The sequence below is a fragment of the Macadamia integrifolia genome, chromosome 5, assembly GCF_013358625.1.
Source record: "Macadamia integrifolia cultivar HAES 741 chromosome 5, SCU_Mint_v3, whole genome shotgun sequence".
NCBI lineage: Eukaryota > Viridiplantae > Streptophyta > Magnoliopsida > Proteales > Proteaceae > Macadamia > Macadamia integrifolia.
Genome location: NC_056561.1, coordinates 475346 through 501332, shown reverse-complemented (window position 1 = coordinate 501332; position 25987 = coordinate 475346). Strand labels below are relative to the sequence as shown.

Below are 25987 nucleotides of genomic sequence, written 5' to 3'. Positions count from 1 at the left end.
TACAATCTGACCAGTCAAAACTTTAAGTTTGATTCCTGTTTCAACGTTGAAAACTAGGGTTATGCAAATATAAATGCATCTTAACATAAATTTACTTGAGCTTCTTCCTATTCCTGCACTTCTTGGCTTCTTCATGGAGAGAAAAGCTAAGAACATATAGTTAGGAAAGTAAAGAAGCTGAGAAGGGGAAAATGGCTTCATCCTTTCGTGCAATCCTTAGCCTCCTCACGCAGTTCACAAATTCCCTAGCAAAATAAATAGAAATAAACCAATCAAGATCAGTAACACTTGATCATAACCATAATGAACAATGCTGAATACAGGAATTTATAACCCATCTGTTATTTAACAAGAAAAAGCTCTTTCTTTCCTTCTCTCCAAAAGAGTTTTTGGATTGATGCTGTTCTACGGTTCACTGATTCATAGTCTCCACATTCATGTGGTCATATCTCTATAGTTTCAGCCTTATAATGTGCTAAATATACCTCTAAATATAATGTCCATGCATGTCATTTAGGAAAATTAGATCCTCTTGACTGTTTGGTTCATTAGTCAGAACCCAACTATGAATTCTGCTTCCAGATTGTCAAAATGCTGGCAGCCATGTCCAGTAGCTCCCTAACCAGCTCATGGCTGCCAGTGACACCATAGTTAGTGACCTTAAACTGGTTTGAGTTAGAATTTTCAAATGAAGAAATATTCTGGCAATCCCCCCACTTCCCATGGTGAGAACAGTTAGGAAACTAATGCACCAAATGAAAATCATAACCTAAATGAAATTCAACTTCTACAGACAAGAAATTGATGAACATGAAGAACTTACTTCCAGGTAACATCACCTACAGTCCTCCAATTCTCGTTTATGTCCTTATACAAAACCAAAAATTCAGACGCGGCCTTGAACAATTGCAATCCTGATACACAGTGGCCACCTGAAAATGACCATCAAATGTCAATTCCATAATTCAACTCAACTAAGACTGTTTGGTATGCATGCTCGGAATATAGAAAATAGAGAAGAATCGTGTTTCAGAATGCATTCTAAACCCAGAATCTATTCTGAGAATGCATACTAAACACAGCCAAAAAAAGGACAAAGTTTTCTGGGATTCCAAACACCTACCAAACATGTCTTCCAATTGAAGTGCAAGACTAGAGTAACTGCAATGGTCAAGCATGCAAACCTTCCTGCCAACGACCACCCCCTCCATGTTTACCTTCACGTAAGCCCATCTTTCCTTGCTCTGCACTCCCTCTATTTCATAGTTACAACCTCCTGGTGTTGTCATCGGAAGTTCCAAGTTCATGATTCTGGCACATGAACTTAGGTCTGGCCAACTCATCATGTTGATGTAGTCCATTGGAGTAACTGATCCAAATACAAACTTTAGTTAGCACTCACTGCAACTAGCATCACTACTATATCTACTTTTACCACTACTACTGCTATTAAACTGATAGTACTGAATTCAAATTGAGATGAATTTTACAGAGGACTTGTTTCCAGTCCTAAGATAACTTCAAAGTAGTTACATGCTAAGTCTCCGGAAGTAATTAAGGAAATGGCAGCATACAACATTCTGGTGGATTGTGAGATTCAGGTTGCCGAGTTCCAAGGCTTAGGTCCAAATCAACAATATCCTCTTCCTTAGTTGGATGGTAAAAAAAGGAGGGGTGAGAGGAAGTCTTTGGGAAGGACTCTGGAACTTCAGTGTTGGAATCCATGAGAATATCACCAGAAATACAGAGCTTTTTTATCTGAAGACCTACACTATATCCATTTATATATACTTCTCTTGAAGAGGGAAGAACTGAACCTCAAAGCAGAAGAGGGATAAACTGATTGGACACAGCCAAATCAATCAGGATACTTCGCCCCATCATCAATCATTCATGTTTGCTATCTTCAACTGCAACAATGAACATGCAAGAACACAACCACACGATAAGATGGAACATAACATGCAACTAGAAGAAACAAAGCATGGCCAAAGTGATCCTGCAACCCAACATGGCAACAAGGATTTTCAGCCTTTTGGCGTCAACTAAATCTGCAAGCAAAAGCAGCCAACAAAATCTGAACAATGGTGCCTATTTCATATCTTATGAGGTTCTAAAGTCAGATTTGGTTCACAGTGATCTGAACCACATAATATTTTATACTCAATTTATAGGCTGCTTCTATTAAAATAGAGAATTTTCTAAAACTTTCTGACAGTCAGTCCCAGGGACGGCAGCCTCACAAGCAGAAGACAACTAGCAAGCTCAAAAATCCACCCTCCACATCAACAAAGCAGTGGCACCACTGCACTTACAGGCTTAATAGTACTTTGAAGTACTCTACTTCAAAGATAATGGGAAATATTCAAAAATTCCCATTTCCAGAAAAATAAAATCATTCCTTTTCTTTTTCTCTCCCTTACAAGCTGAGAGAAGTCCAAAAAGATGAGTAACAGCTTTTAATCTGGTGTTCCATATCTAATGTCCTGAAAACGGCCATAAAGTACTACAATGGACACTGTCAAAGCCAGGAACCATAATTTTTTTTCTTTTCCCTATAATGTCTGAGGTTCAGTTGTCTAGTGTTAAAAAGTGTTGGAGCTGAAAGAGAGGTGATGATCCAGTTCTTAGAGTATAGCTTCCAAGAACTTTACCAGTGGCCCAGTGGAGAACACTGGCACCTTCAAAGTTCAAACCATATGAACTTGCAGGCAAAGAGAGCATGTAAATCGGGAAATTCATAATCTATTAATTGGTATAGCAGAGTAATGGCAATGGTTTGGGTCACTGCCCTGTCTCACCCTACAGGAACTCACCCCTCTTTGCCTCCACCTTCTATATCTCATCTGAAAGCATGGAATATTTAACAACAGATGCATAATGCAGTAGAAGAAACACATGGAACCTAAGAATTCTATTATCTTCTCCCCAGTCCCCAAAGAGGTCATAGTGGGAGATGAATCCACCCGAGAAAAGGTAGAAGGATAAACATCTTCAGTTACAATGGGATTCTCATGATAAGATAATATTAAATTGGTAGATCAGATGCCTCTGAAAAGAACAAAGCTGTGGCCAAGTATCATTATCGACTCATGATGTGGGAGAAGAAAAGAATCATATTTGTCAAAATTTAAGGGAGCTTTAGTAATAGGAATAACGCTACCACCTGTCTGTTTCTAACTTTAGCTACAAAGCTTAATCCAAAAGACCAATTGTTTTCTTGTTAACCCATCAAAGCTTAATCCGTCTGTTGTTCGATGCTTGTGTGTGCGCTTTCATTGGCCTCACATTGGCATAGGGTCAAGGGATTAGTTAGTGATCTCTTTCCCTTCAAAGTAGAAGTAAAATTATCAAAATACTATCAAATGGAGATGGATATAAAATACAAAATGACATTTTTTATAATTTTAGCTATTTCTTTTAATCCTCCATCACATGGACTAACCCTTCGTACTGTCATGTGGTAAATAGTAAAGTATAATACCTCATTAGGCATACTAACGCCTAAGAGGATCCTATTACGGTTTGTGATACTTGTGGTCTACATTTATTCTTGTTTTGAATTTTCATGGCGGAGATCCAATGGAATATGGGATTCAAAAATTAGAATCGAATTGGTCGAATTAATCCGACTCTATTTTGGATCAAAATAGGCTGGACTCGACCCAATTCTGAGTTTAATAACCTTGAATATAATAGGCAAAGATTCTGAGGTGGTGTTGTATTCCTTTCTTTTTACTATTTTTAATTAATATTTTATTCTCTCATAGATTCATATAACTTAGTCCATTTAGTTGGGAAAAGACTGAATTATTTTAAACATAAAACTTATTCCCTACAATATATGTAGATAATGTATAAACTTTATACTATTAAATGTACTGTAATATCGGTGCATTGTATCTGGTTTCATATTAATATAGAAATGTCAAAGTTCTTTCTCTACAATCAATTGTGGTTTTGTAATAATTGAAGGACAGAAACTAATACACGCAAGAATCAAATAGTTTGGATGGTGATTAATAAATGTGCCATGTTAGGGTTAAAACTTATAATTGAGACTTAAAGCTCAAGCAATCCAATGAATTGAACAACCTAGCTAGCTAAGTCTCTTTCTTTAAATTTTTCTACATCAGGGTTATTATTTATGAAAAGCCATTAATAAATGGGTTGGTCCAATTTGGTCATCATGGTTGGTAGCTCCTGACCTAACATATTAGCGTTTCAAAATTTAGGATTGGATTACTGATCCATGTATAGAAACTAGGATTAGGGTATATTGGAATCAATTCTGATTGATTCTTCATCAATCCTAATCAATTTCGATCCGATCTAGATAAAAATCAATTGAAAATTTTGATCTGAAACCAATTTCGGGTTTTTTTTTATCCTTGGATCTGACTGATGCAGTTCAAGTGTGGGATTTGTTCGGATGGTTATTTTCCAACGGTTATATATTTTTATTTAGAAAGATAGAGTTGATTATTTGTATTTTTGAAACTTGTATGTGTTTTGATGAGTTTTCACTTTGAGTTTGAGGTTCTTTAGTGATGGATGAGTCTCTATGAAACGAAGAGTTAAACGAACATTTCTAATATTTTAGTTAAATGGTTCTTTTGGAATCTTTTTTCCTATACTTTTTTTCATATTTTATCTTATTAGTATTACAGCTTGCCCAACTTGCGCACCTTGCTTATAAGTCTTGGCTAGATTCTGGATAAAATGTTTTCTACACAAGCAAAACCAGCTCTGCAGAGTGCAGACTGAAAAAGAGCCAGCTTAGAGCCTTAGACCACACCCTCACATCAGTTTAAACAATGGTTTCTTCATATGGGTTTGAAACTCAGGTATCAGATTTGCCAGCTTAAGAATTACGAAATGGTAATAGTTCTAGGAGACCTGTCCCTATACTCTGAAGTCATTAGGCCAGCACTTGAAATCTGATATGAACTGGACAACCTCCATTGCTTGTGAGATGCCCTTTGCAACAAAAACGATTCTCTTTTTTTTTTCTTATTTTGGTAATTTATTGAATTATGCTTCTAGGGTTTTTATCCAAGAATCAGCCGTCTTGAATGGTCACGAATCAGAATCGGAGACCATCAATTCCAATCTAAATCGGACAATTCTTGATCCAATTCATCAATTCTTGAAACCCTGATTATCTTTGGTCTGTAATTCCCATGGAAAGGGAGCTGTTAGTATGTTACTTTGGATGTTATTTTGATTCAAATATGTTTCTTTTAAGGACTGAGTTTTTTCAAAGCCACGGTGAATGGGTATATGTTTCACCGCAAGGCCTTAGGGTCACTTGATGGGGGTGGGGGGAGTTGGATATAGGGTCTAGTCCCCGCAATCCACACGATGATGTTCATTGCGTGGGGAAGGAAAATTTTTTCTTCTTTTTATTTATCATTAAAAAAAAATCACATATAGGAGTGAGGGCCCACTAACTTGATGTTTTCCACCAAAGGACAGAACAAAAAGGTTCAACTTGATCACATGATTGTGATTATTTGGCATTTTATAGAAATGCCATCAATTTGACTTAGACCGTTAAGATCTGATCACAAACAATGAACAATTCTCCGCCGCGGATTTTATTTGGGACCTAACATCATCTATTCACCATTTGAATCCTTTTTATGGTTTTTATTTTGAGGGAGGAAAATGAATCATTTGCACGTACATTCACCTGCATGTAGGTAAATAGCTTTGACCTTTAAATAATAAGAAATAGGACAAGTGATAATGCTTACACCTATTACGTACAAGCAGATGAATGTGTATCCAAAGGAACTCTTCTCTCAACATAATGGCACATAATTAAAGTTGAAGCATTCATAATCGAATCAACGATTATGATTGGATCAGTTGGGTATAGATTCTTGATTCCCACCGATTCCTGTGTCAGAAAGTGAATCGGCCCTTAAATTGAATTAGAATCGGCTGCTTCGGACTGATTCAAAATATGCACCACATAAGCAACCAACCGATGTTCTAAAAAAAAAATGTTTGATATATTTGATAAATTTTTTATGCTTTTAAAAGAACCAAATGCAAAGGGAGAAAGAAATGGAGGGGTAGGGGAGGGAGATAATGCAAAGGATTTAGGGAAAAATGTCAATTCTTTTATCATTTTCAAACATCACAATTTATCTATTCTGCAATGTGGATGGATGATATGTCTAGAGAGGACATAATCTAGGTTAGTCACGTGTAAATTTTAAATTTTAATTCAATCAAATACCCCATTTAATATTATTACACATATCTCTTGTATATACATTCATGTATGTCAACAGCCTAGACTTTACTATGTGCTATCCCAACTCTGAATGGTAACAGATGATTTAGATTAAAATTATAAAATTAAACTACTTATATTTATCTTATATTTTTATAAAAACTATCTTTTATTGTTAATGAATAACTACTCCTATTGAAAGTATAAGGGAGGAAAAAAAAAATTTGAAGGTTGCTTTTCAGAGAATCATGAAATAAATTTTGAATACAAAAATTTTAGTAAATACAGGAGAAGACCAAGAGTGATGCAACTTTTCCTTATTTCTGGGTTTGGTTAAAAACTTAAAATACATGCCTTCCCAGCGGCCACAGCCATAAAACTTAAAAAGGGTAGAGCAACCAGAACTTCAATACAAATTAAAGTATCAAACAAAGAAGAATATACTCATTTTCCCATTTTCTGTGGGTTCTTCTGGTTACCACAATAATACTAAACTAAAATAATAAAAGTTAATTCACAACTTGAATAAGAGAACCCAGAAAGAGAACAAAACTTTTATTTCCTCTTATTTTATTGAAGGAATAAATGAGAACAAAACTTATCATAAATTTGTTTGCCACCCACAAACCCAAGCTCAACAAAGAGGAAATCAAACAATTCAAAGCTCTATGGATTCAACTACATTCATTTCAGAGCTAATAACCTGATACATCACTGTTCACTCCCTATTTCTCCTCTCGTCTGTCTGACTATTACACAGTGATTTGTGATTATAATTTCTATTCTTCCCCTGTTTCCCTCTGCATCTCTCCCTGCAATCATGGCTGCTGTTGCAGAGAACCCAAAGGCAGCGGAAGAAATTAGACTAAGAAGACAGCCCATTTCAACTTCAGATCCAGACCCACAAATCGCTTCTATCATTCAATCTACTCGTCGTAAATCCACCATCTCTTCCTTGCTTCTTTCCACTTTCACTAATAACACCAACAACACGAACACGAAGAACGTCAGAAACAGCAACAATAACAATGTTTCCGATGTGTCGTCGACGTTACAGCACAAAAAGAAGAACTTTACATCGGCGACATTCGGAGGGCTTGGGTGTGCTACATCTTCACATGTGTCGGCGCCGGAGGCTATTCGGTCTTCGGCAGATTGGCAAGCTAAGAAAGTGAGGAAGAAGAAGCAGAGGAACTCGCACAGGAAGAAGAGCCAGCAGGGGTTGACGACGCCAACAACTGTGGCGAACCCGACTTCCGTTGCTGTTGTTCCTGATGTTTGGTGCTCTCCAGGGATCGCTTTCGTCGCCGATGCCGCCCCTGTTGATTGTGTTGTAGCAAGAAGGCCTGTGGTGGGAAGAGGGAGAGTCGATGGGGAGAGGATGAATCACAGAGAGGTTTGCTTTTCTTTTTTATAACTTTTATTTTCCCTTCTGTTATTTCTTTTTCTTTCATATTAAGTTTCTGTTTTCATTAATATTGTCATATTGGGTTTTTGTTTTCATCCATATTGAGCCCTTTTCTGGAGGATTCTTAGTCTTCTGAAAATTTCCCTTTTGTGACTTGTGTCAGTTGTTAGGGAACGAAAATAAATTTTCTTCGTTCTCTCCTTCATTATCATTCGAAACATGTTTTCTAGCTTTTCTTTGCCCCTTTTAATCTCTTTCTGGGTGTTTTGGGTGATAGGTTCGAATTGGTATTCTGATTTAGATTTTTTGGTAAATTATCATCCGTTAGGGTTGAGTCTTTGAGCTTTCTGGGTTTGGTGCATTAGTACAATAAAAATTTTCAGCTTTGATTTTTTTTTCTTTTGTAATTTATCTAATGCGTAGACTTCTGATTGATATCCAATTAAAATCAGCTTTGCATCGATTTCTAATTGACATCATATCAGTGATTGCCGCTGCTCTTGTTCAAGAAGGGCTCCTGTGGATCCATTTCCACTCCTTAAGAAATCTAATTGCCACTGTTTGGAGGTTCTTAGCTTCTTATTTGCCCCTTTGTGAACTGTAATACTTCTTAGCTTTCCAATGTCTTTAAGTATCTGTGTAAGATGAATTTAGCCTTGTCTCCCTTCTTCATTGAGTGGCTAACTGCTGTACCGAGTTTACGTGGTACTATTTAAACTTTGAAGAGAAGGTTCTGAGACTTTTTTCTTGGTTGCCTTGATAGCGTTCTTATACCATGAGGAGAGCTTCCAACCTTGAACACATCTCATTACTGGATTCTCCATCTGCCTATGAGACATTACACTCAGGAGCTGATGTATTTGGAGATAGGCCTTACCGTCATTTCCGCCATCGATCCCCAGGAGGACTTGCAGAGGTAAGCCAATGCATGCTCTCTCTCCCCTCTCCTCCTCGTGAAGTTTGTGTTTTTGAAGATTATGGTTTCTTTGCTTTGATTCATGGTTCAAAATGATCTCCATCATGCAAGACTTGTGTTTTCAAGAACTATATTTCATGGTCGATGACATTTCTGCTTAGAGCTTGGGGAAGTGATTTTCCCAAAAGTGATGGATATATCTGATAGATTCAGTAGGCATATCGATGATTCTTCTCTTTCACATGCTACATTTGCACCCAGAAAAGCATTCACAGATGCTTTTTTCTAGAAGAGGGTCTTTTAATCCACACACCATGTTCCCCTTAAGCAGTTATCTGTATTCTTGGCTCTTATGCCCTTTTACTCATAGTTCTATTTATTTATGTGTGTGTGGTTACACCCTTTAGTCATAATCACATAGAGAAACCACATAATCTAATTCCTCTTAAAGGCCCCTTCAGTAAAGAACGTAATGTTTCTGGTTATGGTTTCTCCTCAAAACAATATGGGGCCCTTTTTAATTGGATTCATCTTTGGCATTCTCAGAGCCCTCTCTGTTGTAAGTTATGAAGCACTTTTGTTTTTCCATGCGTCCATGATAAGTATATTAGGACCAAGTATTAGATGGTCCCCGGACAAGATATTCTTTAGACCTAAAGTAAGCTTGAACAAATATTCGTAAACACGTCTTTTCTTCCCCCCCCCCCCCCAACCCCCAACCCCCAACCCCTCTTTGTTTTGATGGCCACAAATTTTCGAAGAACTAGAAAAGACAAGTGTTAGGATTTAAAATGTAACCGCAAACATACGGATCAGTGTAGCTACGGGTCGAACAAAGGGAGAGTAGCCACTTTATTTTTTTGCTTCTTTTAATAATGCGAAAGTGAACCGATTAATAATGGTTGTGATCTAATTCTAACTACCGCCCTAAACATATGTATCTAAAATAACGTCATAACCATTCGTCATCTAAGAATTTAAATACTCAAGCCACACAATTAAAATTAAATAAATAAATAACTAAAAATAAACATCCCACGCAATTAAAAAACAATGAAGGAAAAAAAATGTTAAAATAAAAATAAAGTAAAAGAAAGGGGATAAAGCTAGAGAGAGGCTCACAAGTAGGTTTCTCTACTTAGCTCGAGGGATGCATCATAATATGAGCTTCCCTACTTGACCAGAGAGTCACTCTTACAAGGGTTACTCTACTTAGCTTTAGGGAAAGGGAGACAATTAAAATAAAAACAATAAAATGATGGTTCTATGGCTAGAAGGGGCAAAGCCAACACATACACTAGCCATGAACCTCAGGGGAAAGGGGAAGCAATAATGTAATGACTGAAATTAAAATCCTAAATTAAGAAAGAAAAGGTAGTCAGAAGAAGGAATGAGAGGGGGGAAAGAAGACTATTGAAGAAGCCTACCTACCTGAGTTAATGCTTGAACTTGAAAGCTTGGGTGATTTGAGATACTGCCAACCCTAAAATCCAGATCTGGAATGAACCAAATCTAAAATTTCTAGTCCTGGAGAAAACAAATCTTGAAAAAAAAAAAAAACTGAACTTGAAAAAAAAATGTTCCACGGCTGGTGATCTTGTCACATAGATCTAAGCCTAGAACTATAACTTTAAAAATTACAACTCAATTGCATAAATCATAAATATAAAAGGTTGAATAAAAATAAAAGAGTGCTTGCATTAATTGAAATAAAAAACTATTACAAAAATAATTAAAGAAAAAAAATAAAGAAGAACTAAAACTAAAGAGAGTGAGAGAGGGAGAGAGAGAGAGCAACTAAAAACCCTAGAAGAAGAATGAAGTGTCCCCCCTCCTCTTACATGAGTTGTATTTATAGGGAATGGGGAGGTAGGGTGATAAATTTCTCTTTCCTAAAAGGGGGGAAAACCACAATTGGTAGGTGAGATCTTTTGAGACCAAAAGTGTTAAGGTGGAGGAGAGAGAAGAGAGAAATAAACTTGGAGAAATTTCCTATAATTTTTTTGCTTATTTTCTTTCCTTTTTTTAATTTATTTTTCTCTTTTTTTTCTCCCTCTTCAAATCTTGTGCATAACCCTTGCTGGCAGATTTTTTTTCTTTCCTTTGGACCATTTTTCTTCTTGCTTTGTGTGATTTGGACAATCTTCTGGTGATGATGTGGAAATCCCCTCCATGCCCTTAGTGCTTTAAGTGAGTGAAAAACAGGAAATCTTCAACAAAATTCTCCAAGAAAAGGACAACTGTGAGATTCGAACTTAAGACCTCCTAGTGAGCAAGGGAATTTCGCACACCATAGCTCACCAACTATACTAGGTAGTTGTTGTTGGAGAGATATGACTCCCGATAATGTTTTAAGGCCTTTAAAATACAAAACCTACAAAAAGAGAGTAAAACCCAAGGTAGTTCCATTCTAAATATGTAAAAATGCATGCTTTACTACTTAGATTTCACACATAAATGTGCTCATCGGAATTCCCTCACACTTAGACTTTGCTAGTCCTCGAGCAAAACAAAAAGAAAAAGAATAAAAACAAAAAACCTAACTCACTTTCGTAGGAATCACAACTGCACTTAGTATGTGCAACAAACCTTTAAACCCCTAGGTCACCCCTAGTGGACGAGTTGTGTCTCGTGGGTGTTTGCAGTGAATATACACCCAAAATTCAGAATAAACAAATCCCAACCTTGGCTAAAGGTAAAGGCCATATTGATCCGGAGCAAAGATAGTTCCTCTTACAAGGGACCCCCATACTTGAACTTTTATTACCCCATATCAATTCCAACCACTAGCATATTTCTTAATTTGGAACTCACCTCGTCTTTTCCAAAACATCCTTATCTTAAGGCAAAACCACTTGTAAGGAAATAGGGAACCAATGACTAAGGCGTTGGAGTGTTTTTGACCAAACATGTTACCAAGCATTAATGGCATTTGCACATTTTTTTCTCCTTTTTTTCGTTGAATAAACTCTATTCTACTCCACTACTTTTGGCCTGAATGACATGGTGGAGCAAACACCAGACACCCAAGTTACTATGTAGCTTTGCTTTTTGCATATGTCCACAAAGACAATAATGCTAGAGTTCTTTCAGAAGTTTCCTCCCTAGGAATTTCGATCAAAACACTACGCTTCTTAAGGCGCAATGTCTTGTCTAGTTCCAAGGGAATCAACTCTTATTCTTCTTTATAACACATTTCACACTTCATTTAAAATTGTGCATTTGTCAACTCATGCCAAATTAAAAGGGTCTCAACTCCAAATCAAAAGTACAAGGAACCCACAGACTTACATATGGTCCAACACAAAAAAAACAGGGGTCTCTTATTTTTCAAAAGAAAGTCCCATCTCAAGACACATGCTTGTTTCTTTCTTCTCAACAAGGTTTTTATACGTTCAAAATGGGTACCTTAATCAAAACTTTTCTTTTTATACATCAAGCAACCGAATGGTATGATCATTAGCTAAAAGCCAAATTAGGACTTCATCCTTAGCAAGCTTAAAAACAAAAAGAAAAACAAACAAAAGAAAGTGTAAAAAGGAAAAACTGGTTTCCCTCCCCCACACTTAAGTCATGCAATGTCCTCAATGCATGGAAAGAATTAAAAGCGAAGACAATGCAAGGGGGTCATACTTGATTAAAAGTTAGTCATCAGTGTAAAGAGGTTCATGGAGATCCATGACCTCTTCACTACCACTAGTAGGAAACTCGACGAACGGTTTCAAACACTGACCATTAACCTTCGAAATTACCCTTGTTCCTGGATTTAGAATCTCCACAACCCCATGGGGAATACATTATGGACAATAAACGGGCCATCCCATTAGGATCTAAGCTTACTAGGGAAAAGATGCAATCGAGAGTTGTACAATAAGACCTTATCACCAATTGCAAAAGATTTGCGTAGAATGTGCTTATCATGGAAAGCTTTGGTCTTTTCTTTGTAAATCCTAGAACTTTCATAAGCATCATTCCTAAGCTCCTCCAACTCAGATAGTTGGAGCCTACGATGAATTCCCGCATCAGACAAATCAAAGTTGAGTTTCTTGATGGCTCAAAAGGCCTTATGCTCCAACTCAACTGGTAAGTGATAAGCTTTCCCATACACCAAATGGTAAGGAGACTGACCAAGGTCGGTCTTGAATGCAGTCCAATGGGCCCACAAGGCATTAATGAGCCTAAGGGACCAATCCTTATGGTTGGGATTAACAGTTTTCTCCAAGATTTGTTTGATCTGCCTATTAGACACCTCCACTTGGCCACTAGTTTGGGGGTGATAAGGGGTAGATAATTTATAGGTGATTCGATACTTTTTCATTAAGGCCTCCAAAGGCCAATTACAAAAATGAGTATCCCTATCACTAATTGTTGCACGTTATGCACCAAAGCGGGAAAAAATGTTCTCTTTGAGAAACTAGACCACCACTTTGTGGTTATTAGATTTACAAGGCATGGTCTCTATCCATTTAGAAACATAATCAATGGCCAAAAGTATGTACAAATTCCCAAAAGAATTGGGGAATGGTCCTATGAAATCAATGCCTCATACATCAAAGATCTTAACTACCAAAATAGGGTTGAGTGGCATCATGTTCCTCTTATTGATACGGTCAAAAGACTAGCAGGCGGGACAAGCCTTGCAAAAATCAAAAGCATCTCTAAAAAGAGTGGGTCAATAAAATCCGCATTGAAGAACCTTTGCGGCAGTCTTCTTAGGTCCAAAGTGTCCACCACATGCATAATCATGGCAAAAAGAGAGAATGGAATGCTGCTCATGATCAGGAACACATCGTTGAATAATCTAATCTGGACATATCTTAAACAAATAAGGATCATCCCAGAAAAAGTACTTAACTTGGGAATGAAACCTATACTTATCTTGGGTAGACCAGTGATCCGGAGTCACACCTGAAACTAAAAAGTTGACAATGTCAGCAAACCATGGTTCACTGGACACTGCAAATAACTGTTCATCTGGAAAGTTCTCGTTGAATAGAGAATCAACAGTCAAGGAATTAGGAAGCCGGGATAAATGGTCTGCAGCTAGGTTTTCAACTCCTTTCTTATCCCTAATTTCTAAATCAAACTCTTGCAAAAGTAAAACTCACCTAATGAGACGGGCTTTGGCATCCTTCTTCTGAACTAGATATCTAAGAGCAGAATGATCAGTATACACCACCACATGTGAACTAACTAAGTAAGACCAAAACTTTTCTAATGCAAACACAATAGATAAAAATTCTTTTTCAGTGGTTGTATAATTGAGTTATGCATCATTTAGGTCCTACTAGCTAAGGGTGTTAATCAGTTCGGTTTCGGTTTAAATGGTGCGGATCGGTTCGGTTCACATTTATTTGACTAAAACCATAACCGCATCATTTACTAAACGGTTCCACTTTCTGAAACCGTGACCATTTAGTAAACGGTTTTGGTTTCCACGGTTTCTAAACGGTGCCGGTTTCACGGTTTTAAACGATTTTGGTTTTGGTTTATTCTATACGGTTTGTAAAACGGTTCACAATCGGTTTGTTATAACTTGCAACCATCTCTAAACTGAAGATCATAAGCTTATCAAAAAAATAATTGGCAACCACAAATAAAAGATTCTATATTAACGATGGTATGTCTTAATTTGATAATCTAGTGCTATTTCTTTGCATGGCCATTCTCAAACATTTAGAACTAATATCATACAACATCCAAATCCAGCCTTCTACAGCATAAAATATTAAAATGATAGGTGGTTCAGCCAATACACCCCATCTATGATAACATAATAACATAATAACATATATGGATTACAAGTTCATGATCTAAAGCCTAAACTTGAACTGAATTGCAATAAATCATACCAAAGCAGGATGGACACTTAATTTAATTGTTAATTGTTATACGAATTACTGCCCCTTCTTTATTTAATTGTTATACGGATTAATCGGATCGGTTTAAACGGTTTAAATGGTTTTAATTCGGTTTGAAACCAACGGGTTCCGCAGTTAAAACCGGCCCGACCTGTTTAGCTAATCGGCCTGAAACTTGAAACCATAACCGCACCATTTACTAAACGGTTTTGCGGTTTCGGTGTAAACGGATCAGTTCGGTTTCGGTAAATGGTTTCGGTTATAAATTCACATCCATACTACTAGCATAGTAAATGACAGTGGGCAACTTATTAATCCTTTGATCCAAAACCGCTCCTATGGCAAAATCCGAAGCATCACACATCAATTCAAAAGGTTTAGTCCAAATAGGTGGTTGAACAATGGGTGCATTGGTCAACTCCTTCTTAAGTTGCTTGAAGGATTCTAGGCACTCTTTAGTAAACTCAAAAGTTTGATCTTTGGCAAGTAATGAAGTGAGAAGTTGGGCTAACTAACTAAAGTTCTTAATAAACTTTCTGTAGAAGCCCGCATACCTTAGAAAAGACCGGACGTCCTTAACAGATTGAGGAGGTGGTAAATTATCAATTAGATCCACTTTGGCTCTATCTACTTTAATTCCCTCCTTGGATATTACATGGCCTAAAACAATACCATATTTAATCATAAAATGGCATTTCTCCCAATTCAAAACCAAATTCTTAGATATGTACCTTTTCAAAACTAGAGAAAGATGAAGACATTCAAAATAGCAATTCCCATGAATTGAAAAGTCATCCATAAATACTTCTAAGAATTTTTCAACCATGTCAGAAAAGATGTTCATTATGCATCGTTGGAACGTAACAAGGGCATTGCAAAGCCTAAAGGACATATGCCTGTAAGCAAATGTTCCATATGGGCATGTAAAAGTGGTTTAATGTTGGTCCTCTAAAGCAATTGGGATCTGGTTATAGCCAGAATATCCATCAAGAAAACAATAGTATTCATGTCCAGTTAACCTCTCTAACATCTGGTCAATGAATGGCAATGGGAAGTGGTCCTTCCAGGTTGCCACATTAAGTTTCCTGTAGTCTATGTACACTCTCCACCCTGATTGGATACAGGTTGGAATTAGTTCATTATTGGCATTGGGAACTACAGTCACCCCAGACTTCTTAGGCACTACGTGAACTGGGCTTACCTATTGGTTGTCAGAAATAGGATAAATTATTCCATGATTCAAGCACTTTAGGATCTCTTTCTTAATGGCTTCCATCATTACTGGGTTAGCTCTTCTTTAGGGTTCCGTGGATGGTTTAAAATCCTCCATAAGATGTATATAATGTTGCACAATAGAAGGGCTTACACCCTTGATATCAGCCATGGTCCAACCTAGGGCTTCCTTATTATCTTTTAACACTTTAAGTAACTCCTCTTCCTGGCTAGAAGTCAAATTTGAAGAAATTATTATAGGAAGAGTCTGGTCAGGCCCTAGGAAAGTATACCTCAAATTAGATGGCAACTCCTTAAGATCTAGCTTAGGGGGCTCAACTATGGAAGGTTTGGGAATGGAATTGAAAAGGTGTCCTAAGGGCTTCACAGGTGTGTGAAGACTCAAGGAAAAGAAATTTTCACTATCATCATCCAACTCATCCATACACTCTTGGAATTCTAAATCAAAATCAATATCAAAGTTGGTAATTAAATCATTAGAAAAATCCAAAAAATCCTCAAGCATATTGATCTTTTCTTCCATATGTGGTTGCTGCCTATCATAAACATGTTAAACTCAACAGTTTAGTTGCCAAAAGACAACTTTAGGAAACCATTCCGGCAATTGATTAATGCATTACTGGTAGCCAAGAATGGTCTTCCTAGAATTATTGGGATCTCATCCTTGGTTGAGAAGGGCTTGGTATCTAACACAATGAAATCAACAGGGAAAATAAATTCTCCCACCTTTAGTAAGACATCCTCAACCATCCCTTTAGGAATCTTAACAGACCTATCTGCCAATTGAAGAGTAGTTCCATTGGCTTTCAATTCTCTCAATCCTAGTTGCTTGTACTCATGATAAGGTAAAAGATTCACACTTGTGCCAAGGTCAAGTAAGGCATGCTCAATATAGGTATTGCTTATGACACAAGCTATGGTAGGGCTCCCTGGATCCTTATACTTGGCTACTATAGGCTGAGTAATTATGGAACTAATGTTACCTGCCAAGAACGCCTTTTTGGGCACACTAGTGATACGTTTATGAGTACACAAATCTTTCAGTACCTTTGCATAGGCGGAGATCTGGGATATGGCATCCAAAAGAGGGATGTTCACTTCTACCTTTTTGAAGACTTCTAAAATTTTATCCATAGAAGCAATCTTCTTTTTGTTTACTAAGCGATTAGGAAATGGGACAGGAGGAACATAAGGACTGTTAGGGATTTGCCCTTTTTCAGAAGAATCATTTTTTGTTTCCTCAACAAAATCATCTTTAATTTCAAAAGAATCTTTAGGTTCATCAGACGAACCTAGAACAAGAAGCACACTTGTGTCCTTAACTTAAGGAGAGTTAACAAGAGTAAAGGATGGGAAAGAGTTAGGAACACTCTGTTGGTATTCTCTACCACTCCTAAGGGCATAAACAACATTACATTAGTTGGAAGACCCTTGTTGGGTCTGACCTTGTACTACATTCAATGGTGCATAGTTAGTGCTTGTGTGCTAATAGGCTGATGATGCCTAGGGTTAGGCTCTGGTTGACTGGGAAAAGTTCCCGTCTCCCTCACGCATAATTGAGACAACTTGGGTGAGTTCTCTCGTAAGATTTTGATGGCTTGTCATGAGGAGGGCTATATTTTTTTTCAAGTCACTTATTCTACTTGCTTCTCCAATGTTGGTAAACCCAGGGGGTTGTTGATAAGATGATAGGAAAGGGGCCCTAGGAAAACTAGCTTGAGGTCCTACATTTGGCCTAGGAAAAGTATTTTGGGAAAAAGATTGTTGTGCAAAGGGAGGCCTCTAGGGTCCAGGTTGTCCTTGATTATGGAAATTGGAAGGCCTTGCTTGGTTGCCCTGATTCTAGGAGAAATTTGGGTGATTTCTCTATTTTGGATTGGAGGTGTTACTAGATGGATTATTCTGGTATAAGGCATTAACACTGTCATTAGAAGTGCCCCCAGAGGTGTTGGGGCATTCTTCTATGACATGTCCAAGGGACTGGCACAAAGCATACATCTTAACCAAATTGACTGATGATGGCTCTTTAGGAACAATAGCCTTAATCCTCTTGATTAGGCTATCCAAATGGGCTTCCTTGGCTACTATCCCATCCATAAAATATCCTTTCCCTCCTATGGTTATTTCACTCTTTTCGGTTGATTCCTACTCACGGGTTTTGTCTGCTAAGTCAAGTAAGAATTCCCATGCCTTTCCTTCATCTGTAAAGGATGTGAGTCTCTCAGGGCACATAGACTCTATCATTTGTTTAGTTGAGTAATCAATACCCTCATAAATTATTTGACATAAATGACATAAGTCTAGGCCATGGTGAGGGCATTCTTGGAGTAGATCCTTGAATCTCTCCATAAGTTTGGAAAATGACTTACTAGGCTTTTGCCTAAACTGAAGGATATCACTTCTAAGCTTATTGGTCTTGTGAGTTGGGAAAAACTTCTTAAGGAAGACAACTGTGAACTGTTCCCATGAGGTTATGGAATTTGTGGGTAACCCATACAACTACTTCTTAGCTTGGTCTTTTAATACAAAAGTGATAAACCTAAGCTTAACAGCATCATCAGAAAACTGTTGGATCTTAATTAGAACATATACCTCTTCAAATTCCCTTAGAAATAAGTATGCATCCTCAGAGGTCAGCCCATGAAAGTGGGGCGACATAGTGATTTATTGAGATTTGAGTTCAAAATTATTGCCTTGGGCTTGTGGTAGAACTATGCAGGAAGGTTGGGTTGTTCTAGCAGGGTAGAACCTATCTTTCAAAGATTTAGGTGAAGGGTTTTGATGTTTGTCTCCCATATTGAAAGGTTTTAAAGAAAGCAAACGTATAGGGTCACTACTTGTTGGATCTCTTCTTTCTAACCGATTCTTAGTATTACGTACCCACCTAACACTCATGCAACAAAAAACTACCCACAACTAGAGTAAGACAAGCACAAAAGAATGGATAGCAAAACTTTTTTTTTTTATGATTTTTTTGAATTTTTTTTTTGCTTTTGGGGAGCTTACCGGCAAGGATCCGGGGTTGCTCAGGTCAATTCCTGAGGTACTGCTACAGGGCGAAACCTATCTTTATCATACTGTGAGGTATGGCGACCTCCACTGATACAACTATTATTGCAAGTTGTTCTTCTCAGGAATTCATTAAAAGAAAAGGAAAAACAAAACAAAGCAAACAAAGCACTCCTATTTACCAAAAGAAACCAAAAAATAACATGTGACTGTCTCCCCGGCAATGACGCCAAAAACTTGTTAGGATTTAAAGTGTAACCGCAAGCGTACGGATCAGTGTAGCTACAGATCGAACACAAAGAGAGTAGCCACTTTATTTTTTTGCTTCTTTTAATAATACGAAAGTGAACCGATTAATAATGGTTGTGATCTAATTCTAACTACCGTCCTAAACATATATATCTAAAATAACGTCCTAACCATTCGTCATCTAAGAATTTAAATACGCAAACCACGCAATTAAAATTAAATAAATAAATAACTAAAAATAAACACCCCACGCAATTGAAAAACAATGAAGGAAAATAAAATGCTGAAATATAAATAAAATTAAAGAAAGGGGATAAAGCTAGAGAGAGGCTCACAAGTAGGTTTCTCTACTTAGCCTGAGGGATGCATCACAATATGAGCTTCCCTACTTAACCGGAGAGTCACTCTTATAAGGGTTACTCTACTTGGCTTTAGGGAAAGGGAGGCAATTAAAATAAAAACAATAAAATGATGGTTCTATGGCTAGGAGGGGCAAAGCCAACACATACACTAGCCATGAACCTTAGGGGAAAGGGAATCAATAATGTAATGACTGAAATTAAAATCCAAAATTAAGAAAGAAAGGGTAGTCAGAAGGAATGAGAGGGGGGAGAGAAGACTATTGAAGAAGCCTACCTACCTGAATCAATGCTTGAACTTGAAAGCTTGGGTGATTTGAGATACTGCCAACCCTAAAAACCAAATCTGGAATGAACTAAATCTGAAATTTCTAGTCTTGGAGAAAACTGAACTTGAAAAAAAAAATGCTCCACAGCTTGTGATCTTGTCACCTAGATCTAAGCCTAAAACTATAACTTTAAAAATTACAACTCAATTGCATAAATCATAAACATAAAAGGCTGAAAAAAAATAAAAGAGTGCTTGCATTAATTGAAATAAAAAGCTATTACAAAAGTGATTAAAGAAAAAAATAAAGAATAACTAAAACTAAAGAGAGTGAGAGAGGTAGAGAGAGAGCAACTAAAAAATACCCTAGAAGAAGAATGAAGTGCCCCTCCTCCTCTTACATGAGTTGTATTTATAAGGAATGGAGAGGTAGGGTAACAAATTTCTCTTTCCTAAAAGGGGTAAAACCACAATTGGTAGGTGAGATCTTTTAAGACCAAAAGTGTTAAGGTGGAGGAGAGAGAAGAGAGAAATAAACTTGGAGAAATTTCCTATAATTTTTTTGCTTATTTTCTTTCATTTTTTTAATTTATTTTTCTCTTTTTTTTCTCCCTCTCTTCAAATCTTGCGCACAACCCTTGCTAGCAGATTTTTTTTCTTTCCCTTGGACGATTTTTCTTCTTGCTTTGTGTGATTTGGACAATCTTCTGGTGATGATGTGGAAATCTCCTCCATGCCGTTAATGCTTTAAGTGAGTGAAAAGCAGGAAATCTTCAACAAAATTCTCCAAAAAAAAGACAACTGTGAGATTCGAACTTGAGACCTCCTGGTGAGCAAGAGAATTTCGCACACCATAGCTCACCAACTACACTAGGTAGTTGTTGGAGAGATATGACTCCCGATAATGTTTTAAGGCCTTTAAAATACAAAACCTGCAAAAATAGAGTAAAACCCAAAGTAGTTCCATTCTAAATATGTAAAATGCATGCTTTACTACTTAGATTTCACACATAAATGTGCTCATCAACAAGCCACAAGCCCGTGTGATGTACAAGACATTGTATCCCCAACAAGCACCACTATGGTAGTCTTAATCCTTGTGCTATTGTCGAAGGTTTCAGAATGATGCAACACAAGCCACAGATTCTTGAATTCTAAAATCTGATTGGGACTTCCTATAAGAATTGAGTGGCTATGGAATAATTGGAGAAGTATACAAGGTTTAAGGTACAAAATGGAACAAAGGTTAAGCTAGAAAGGATGTAGTTGACTAGGACTGAATTTGACTCTTTCTTACCAGGTACAATAGATATTTGGGAGGAATAAGAAAAACAAGCATGTGCAATTAGGTATGGATGTTGGCCAGCACTAGGGTTTTGTTTATGGCTTATTGAAAAAGAGAGGGATTAAGCTTGAGAAAGGGAATAGGATGGCAAATAGATTAGTTTCAGATCTGGTAATGTACGTAAACAGAAGGTACAAGTGATAAGCAATTGGAAGAAGGGAGAATTAATAATTTTGAGCTAAAGAGGAGGTAGCCTAGGGTTGCAGACATGAACCCTTACTTCAATTCAATTCAACAAAAAATAAATAAATAAATACTGGATCCAAAGAAAGAAGCCTAGTCCTGCCCATCTCTAGGACTACGTCTGCCCATGAGTGCTGCTTCGGTGCCTGTCTGTTGCAAGTATGATCGGCTGATCAACTGCTGATGCTTACTCTTTTTATCATGCCATCATATGTTGGAAATAGCTCTTGTTTTACAAATTAAGTGTTGCAATTCCCTCTGTGTACCTTTCACCTTTTTGGGATGATGACTTAGAGTTTCTGGAAGGTTATCTCCACAATTTTAGTGAATGGAAGAATAGGGAAAAGGAGGCTTAGTGGGTTAATGGATGCTCACCCATTTCCACATCTACTGTTAATGAATTACATGAATCAAATTTCCTAGTACCATTCAAACTAAGGTTAAAAACATGGCGAGCATGCTAGAAAAACTCAAGGTTTTAATTGTAATGCCCCGGCCCCATTAACCTTGCATAGTATTGTCTTCTTTGGCAAATAGGCCTCAAGGCTTTAAAATGCGTTGTGCCATGATAAGGAGGTTAGAGGTTATTAACTAACCTAGTAATCTCTCCCTAGGTGATATAGGACTAAAGTTTGCACACCCTCACAGATCTCCCAAACTCCCTGGTACTTGCCGTGAGGTTAGAGGTTATTAACTAACCTAGTAATCTCTCCCTAGGTGATATGGGACTAAAGTTTGCACACCCTCACAGATCTCCCAAACTCCCTGGTACTTGCCGTATTCTTGGTGGGGACACCTCACCAATCTCCCAGGCGGGTCCGGTACTTGCCGTATTCTTGGGTCTCACATTAATTTTCCTTGATGCGTATACAAGGATGTATGGAAATTGGTATCGATGTCACTGTCTACCTGGTTGGCTTCAATTATTTCAACTTAACAATGGATACAGTACATTGCCTCTTTGTTTTGTGCTTTTGTTGAAAACTTATCCAGATTTGTTTGAGCTTACCATGTAATTTCATAACCCAGTGCCGTTGGCAGGGAAATGATGTAGCCCAAATTAGAGACTTTCTCTCCTTGTTGGAAATGCATTTCCTCAACCTGAATCTTATGATGAAAATCTGCTTCTGCTATTACAATAAAACATGTCTAAGCTTAGCAATTTTAGGTTTTATAGTTTCTCTTTTCGGATAATGCCATTCACAAGTCATGGGTGACATGCAAACTGTCGAGAGTTGAGACTTTTTAAGATCATTGTGATAAACATTTCTTTAGTGAGAACCAAAAATTGAAGTGCTTAGGTTCAGCCTTATAATTGGTTTTTCCGCAGGCATCACATTATGAATTTGTTCTCTCTCAGTATCCCAGTAGCCCTTAATCTATGCTGAGGTGTTAGACTGATACATGATTAGGACATTTGAATATTGTTTTACTTGTCGAATCATTATATGGTTGGATGCTGTGTATACTGAACCCTGTAATTGGCTGCAGATTGTGATGTTCCAAAATAGCCTGCTGCTTGGAGGAAGATCACATCAATATGATCAATATAGGGATTGGAGGCTTGATGTTGATAATATGTCATATGAGGTTTGCCTGTTGCAGTCAATTTTAATTGTTGCCCTTCATCATATTTGTTGCTGGTGATACTCTTGCTTTTCTGTTACTAAAACTTGCTTGATTCTGGTGATGCAAACAGGAATTGCTTGAGCTGGGTGATAAAATTGGTTATGTAAGCAATGGGTTGAGAGAAGATGAGATATTCCACTGTCTCAGGAAAAATAAACACTTGATTATGGATAATTACCCATCATCATCTCTTCCAACTGAATCAGATTTGAAATGCAGCATTTGTCAAGTGGGTTTATCACTTGCCCTCTGTTTTCTGTCTTCCTTTTTCCCGATGTATGTCCCCTTGTTTTGAGATAGTTATATATATGTTATGTGTGGATTTTGTAGGAGGAATATGTAGCAGATGAAGAGGTGGGAAAGCTGGATTGTGGCCATAGCTATCACATATGTTGTATTAAGCAGTGGCTTCTGCGTAAGAACGCTTGTCCTGTCTGCAAGGCAGTTGCAGCCGTTCAACATTGATACTGAAGGACTGACATCCTCCTTTGGTTTCATTGTCCTCTTGTTTTCGGATCATAGTGTATTTGGTCTCATCTATTGCCTTGTGTATAGATTGAACTCGCAAAATAAGCAAGCTTTTATTCTTTGGTGTGCAATTCCCCTCCCTTTTTGGGCTTTTTGGGCTTTTTGGGTGGAAGCTAAGCTTTTGGATCAGATTTCTGCTGTTTGCTGCAGTCGTGGTCATGTGCTTGCTTCATTTTAAAAGATGTGGGGCAATTGCCAGCGTTGTTGTGACCTGTCTCACTCTCTTCACTAGAATGATTTAGGCACTGGTTATCTTTTCTCTTCCAGTTTCTGCTCATAGCCTAAATGTTGTACCCAGATCATGAGGCTCCTGCCGCTGTAGGGTCTGGGGAGGGTCATAATGTACTCAGTTTTACCCCCACTTTACAGGGAGGCTGTTAATCACATTGGAGCAACTTTACCATTGGAACCAAGGTCTGCCCTCTTTTCTGCTCATAAGCTGAACGTGAAGAATATATCTTCCATTAAAGATCAAGCCCAGTTCTGTAATAGAAGCTGGTGGCTCCAACCGTACATTACCTGATTTATGTAGCAACCTAACAGCCCATTCAACTGTCAGATTTTGAATGGTAAATCTCTGATCAATGCCAAAGCCAGAACCATCCCTAGCAGCCCCAAACTCAACACATGGTAGAACAAAGGTTACGTTTACAACCTACAAGCACAGTCCGGTCGTGAAAAATCTCACCAATGCCTGCCAGATTGGATCAATTAAGCTGACCAATCCACAATTAGTTTGAAATCTAGGATGTTAATGAGGTGCTTCACTCTGAAAAGTGGCTGAAAGCATAAGAAAATGGAAAATCAATACGTTCAGAGGACAAGCTCTCAAAAGAGGGAAATGAATGGTATAATTGTTGTGTATAAATGAAGTTATTTTCATCTGAAAAAGGTTAGGAAAGCAGGGAGTGGAGTGAGTAAAAAATAAATGAAACAAAGAGCATTATCAGATTATAAAAAAAGTACAGCTAAAAAAAAACAAAAAGCAATGCAACAGCATCCGCAGAGGACCAACCACACCCTTTTTGAGTTCGAGTTCTAATGTAATCAGTGCATCTGTTTATCTGTGATTTAAATGCAGACCATGGTAGTGGATTGTTATGCTAGTCTCCCTGAGTATTAGTCGAGATGCGCGTAAGTTGACCCAGACAGCTTGGTTAACAAAAAACAAAAAAAAAGTAGATCTCTAAATTTCTTTATCCATTTAAGATAGGCCATAAATCTCCCCTAGGCCACTTATGACGCTTTGAATAACATCTTTCAAATTCCTACAACGTTTATAAATCTTTTCAAGCTAATTCCCCTTTCCCTCAATTATCCAAAGGAATGAAAGGAATTAATAATAGTCGTTATATCATAATTCCCGATTAACAATAAGTACACCATAAGCAATGAAAGGAATTTGAATCATAATCATTATATCACAAGTTCTGATGAGCAGCAAGTACAACATCCATTCTACATTTATATGAATTATATAATCTATCGGTATAAACTTGATTTACAACCAAATTCAGTACATCTTCCCTTGTAATGTACATATCCAATGCTCCTTTGCAAACCAGAAAATAAGAGCATAGCAAGGAGACGGCGAGTTAGAGGCAGGTTGTAATTAGAAGGGTGACATTTGCTCAAGGAGATTCATGTTACATCATGGCGATTGAGGTACTTAATTATACAAGGATAGACCTGATCTGAGGCCTGCAAAAGTGTAGGAAAAATATTGGAACTATTAACAGTCCACCTCCATGAATATAAAATTTTAATGTTTCCTCAAAAAAATGGGGAAGAAGTACATACCAGGCGCCCTCCAACCAAATCATAGTGTGCATAGTGAGCACCACCAGGTTCTCCAAAGATTTTATATGTAACCAAGTGCTGAGGAATTATTTTGACAGTTTCTGATGGCAGCAGGTTAGATGACAGATTATTTAGTTTTACCTTCGTAAAGAGCTTTTCTTTTTCTTTTCAAAAGAGGGTGGTTTCAGGGAGGGGGGATCAAGCATGGCTTGCTTAGCTATGATAGTGTTTGTAACCTACCATACACAGCTTCTGGTGGGCATATCAAGTCCTGGTCTCCAGCAAGTGCCAGTACAGGAACATTGCTTTTGCATAAATGATCCTTGTAGAGAAAAGTACCACTCCTGTCACGTAATCCACCTTCTTGGAAGGCGGTTGTCAGCTGCAATAGAAGCTTAGCAGGTATTGTACCTGAGAATTTTGATCAACTGTAAATTAGTAACTTATCACGATAAAGGGCTTTTGCCAAAAAAAGGACAACTGATCTACTCCTAATTAAAAAGATGGTTCCTCCAGGGAGGAAAAACACAAATGAAGTTCCAATCCTCAAGTAACGCCATCGGAACAACAGCTCTTCAATAAAGACGGCCACTTCCCTCACCTTGGCTTCAATAATCAAGTCTATGTATGAACACATCAACAGGAACTTTCCACTAGGAAGAGGTCTAAGCTCCACTCAACTGTTTCTAACCCAGTAATGCCCTTATCCAAGCCAAATGTTGATCAACCAAAACAAGCCAATAAGTTTGGCATAGAACCCCTTTGCTTGCTTTGATTATGTAACATTGTACGGTTACAATAAGAATGACGAGTTCATGATGCACAATATGCATCCAATTAAGCTTACAATTTTCATATCTTTTTGCATTTAAATTTCAGATTGTCCGTACAAGGATGTTTGTAATTCTGTGGCACAACGAAGCATATACTAGAGGAAGTTCAACCCCCACCC

General features: G+C 37.6%; 3 protein-coding genes and 1 non-coding gene across 7 annotated transcripts in view; 2 read left to right on the top strand and 2 right to left on the bottom strand.

Moving 5' to 3' along the window:
* Positions 1-21: 21 nt before the first annotated feature.
* On the bottom strand, positions 22-2983 carry LOC122078201 (auxin-responsive protein IAA34-like). 3 transcript variants are annotated; one of them, XM_042644088.1, is made up of 5 exons: positions 2817-2983; positions 1818-1910; positions 1124-1369; positions 824-932; positions 22-245 (listed from the first exon to the last, which is right to left on the bottom strand). In XM_042644088.1, exons 3-5 carry the CDS (start codon positions 1359-1361, stop codon positions 161-163), a joined length of 432 nt encoding a protein of 143 aa, XP_042500022.1. In that variant the 5' UTR covers positions 1362-1369; positions 1818-1910; positions 2817-2983; the 3' UTR covers positions 22-160. The 3 variants fall into 3 exon arrangements, with proteins under 3 accessions (XP_042500022.1, XP_042500021.1, XP_042500023.1); XM_042644087.1 differs by having other exon boundaries at positions 1818-2983; XM_042644089.1 differs by lacking the exons at positions 1818-1910; positions 2817-2983 and having other exon boundaries at positions 1124-1431.
* A 3835-nt stretch (positions 2984-6818) lies between these two features.
* Positions 6819-23306, top strand: LOC122078462. The gene is made up of 5 exons (XM_042644443.1): positions 6819-7643; positions 8419-8571; positions 22570-22668; positions 22778-22936; positions 23038-23306. Exons 1-5 carry the CDS (start codon positions 7068-7070, stop codon positions 23170-23172), a joined length of 1122 nt encoding a protein of 373 aa, XP_042500377.1. The 5' UTR covers positions 6819-7067; the 3' UTR covers positions 23173-23306.
* LOC122080447 lies at positions 17968-18074 on the top strand. Its single transcript, XR_006140741.1, has one exon. It is a non-coding gene; the product is annotated as a small nucleolar RNA R71 (small nucleolar RNA).
* Positions 23307-24627: 1321 nt separating the features above from the next.
* The window catches only part of LOC122079512, a 14682-nt gene continuing 13322 nt past the window's right edge, over positions 24628-25987 (bottom strand). For both annotated transcript variants that reach the window (XM_042646043.1, XM_042646042.1), the window contains 3 exons: positions 25276-25446; positions 25036-25136; positions 24628-24936 (listed from right to left, as the gene is read on the bottom strand). In XM_042646043.1, the coding sequence (XP_042501977.1) occupies positions 24877-24936; positions 25036-25136; positions 25276-25446 (332 nt within the window). In that variant the 3' untranslated portion in view covers positions 24628-24876. The remainder of the gene's footprint in view (positions 24937-25035; positions 25137-25275; positions 25447-25987) is intronic.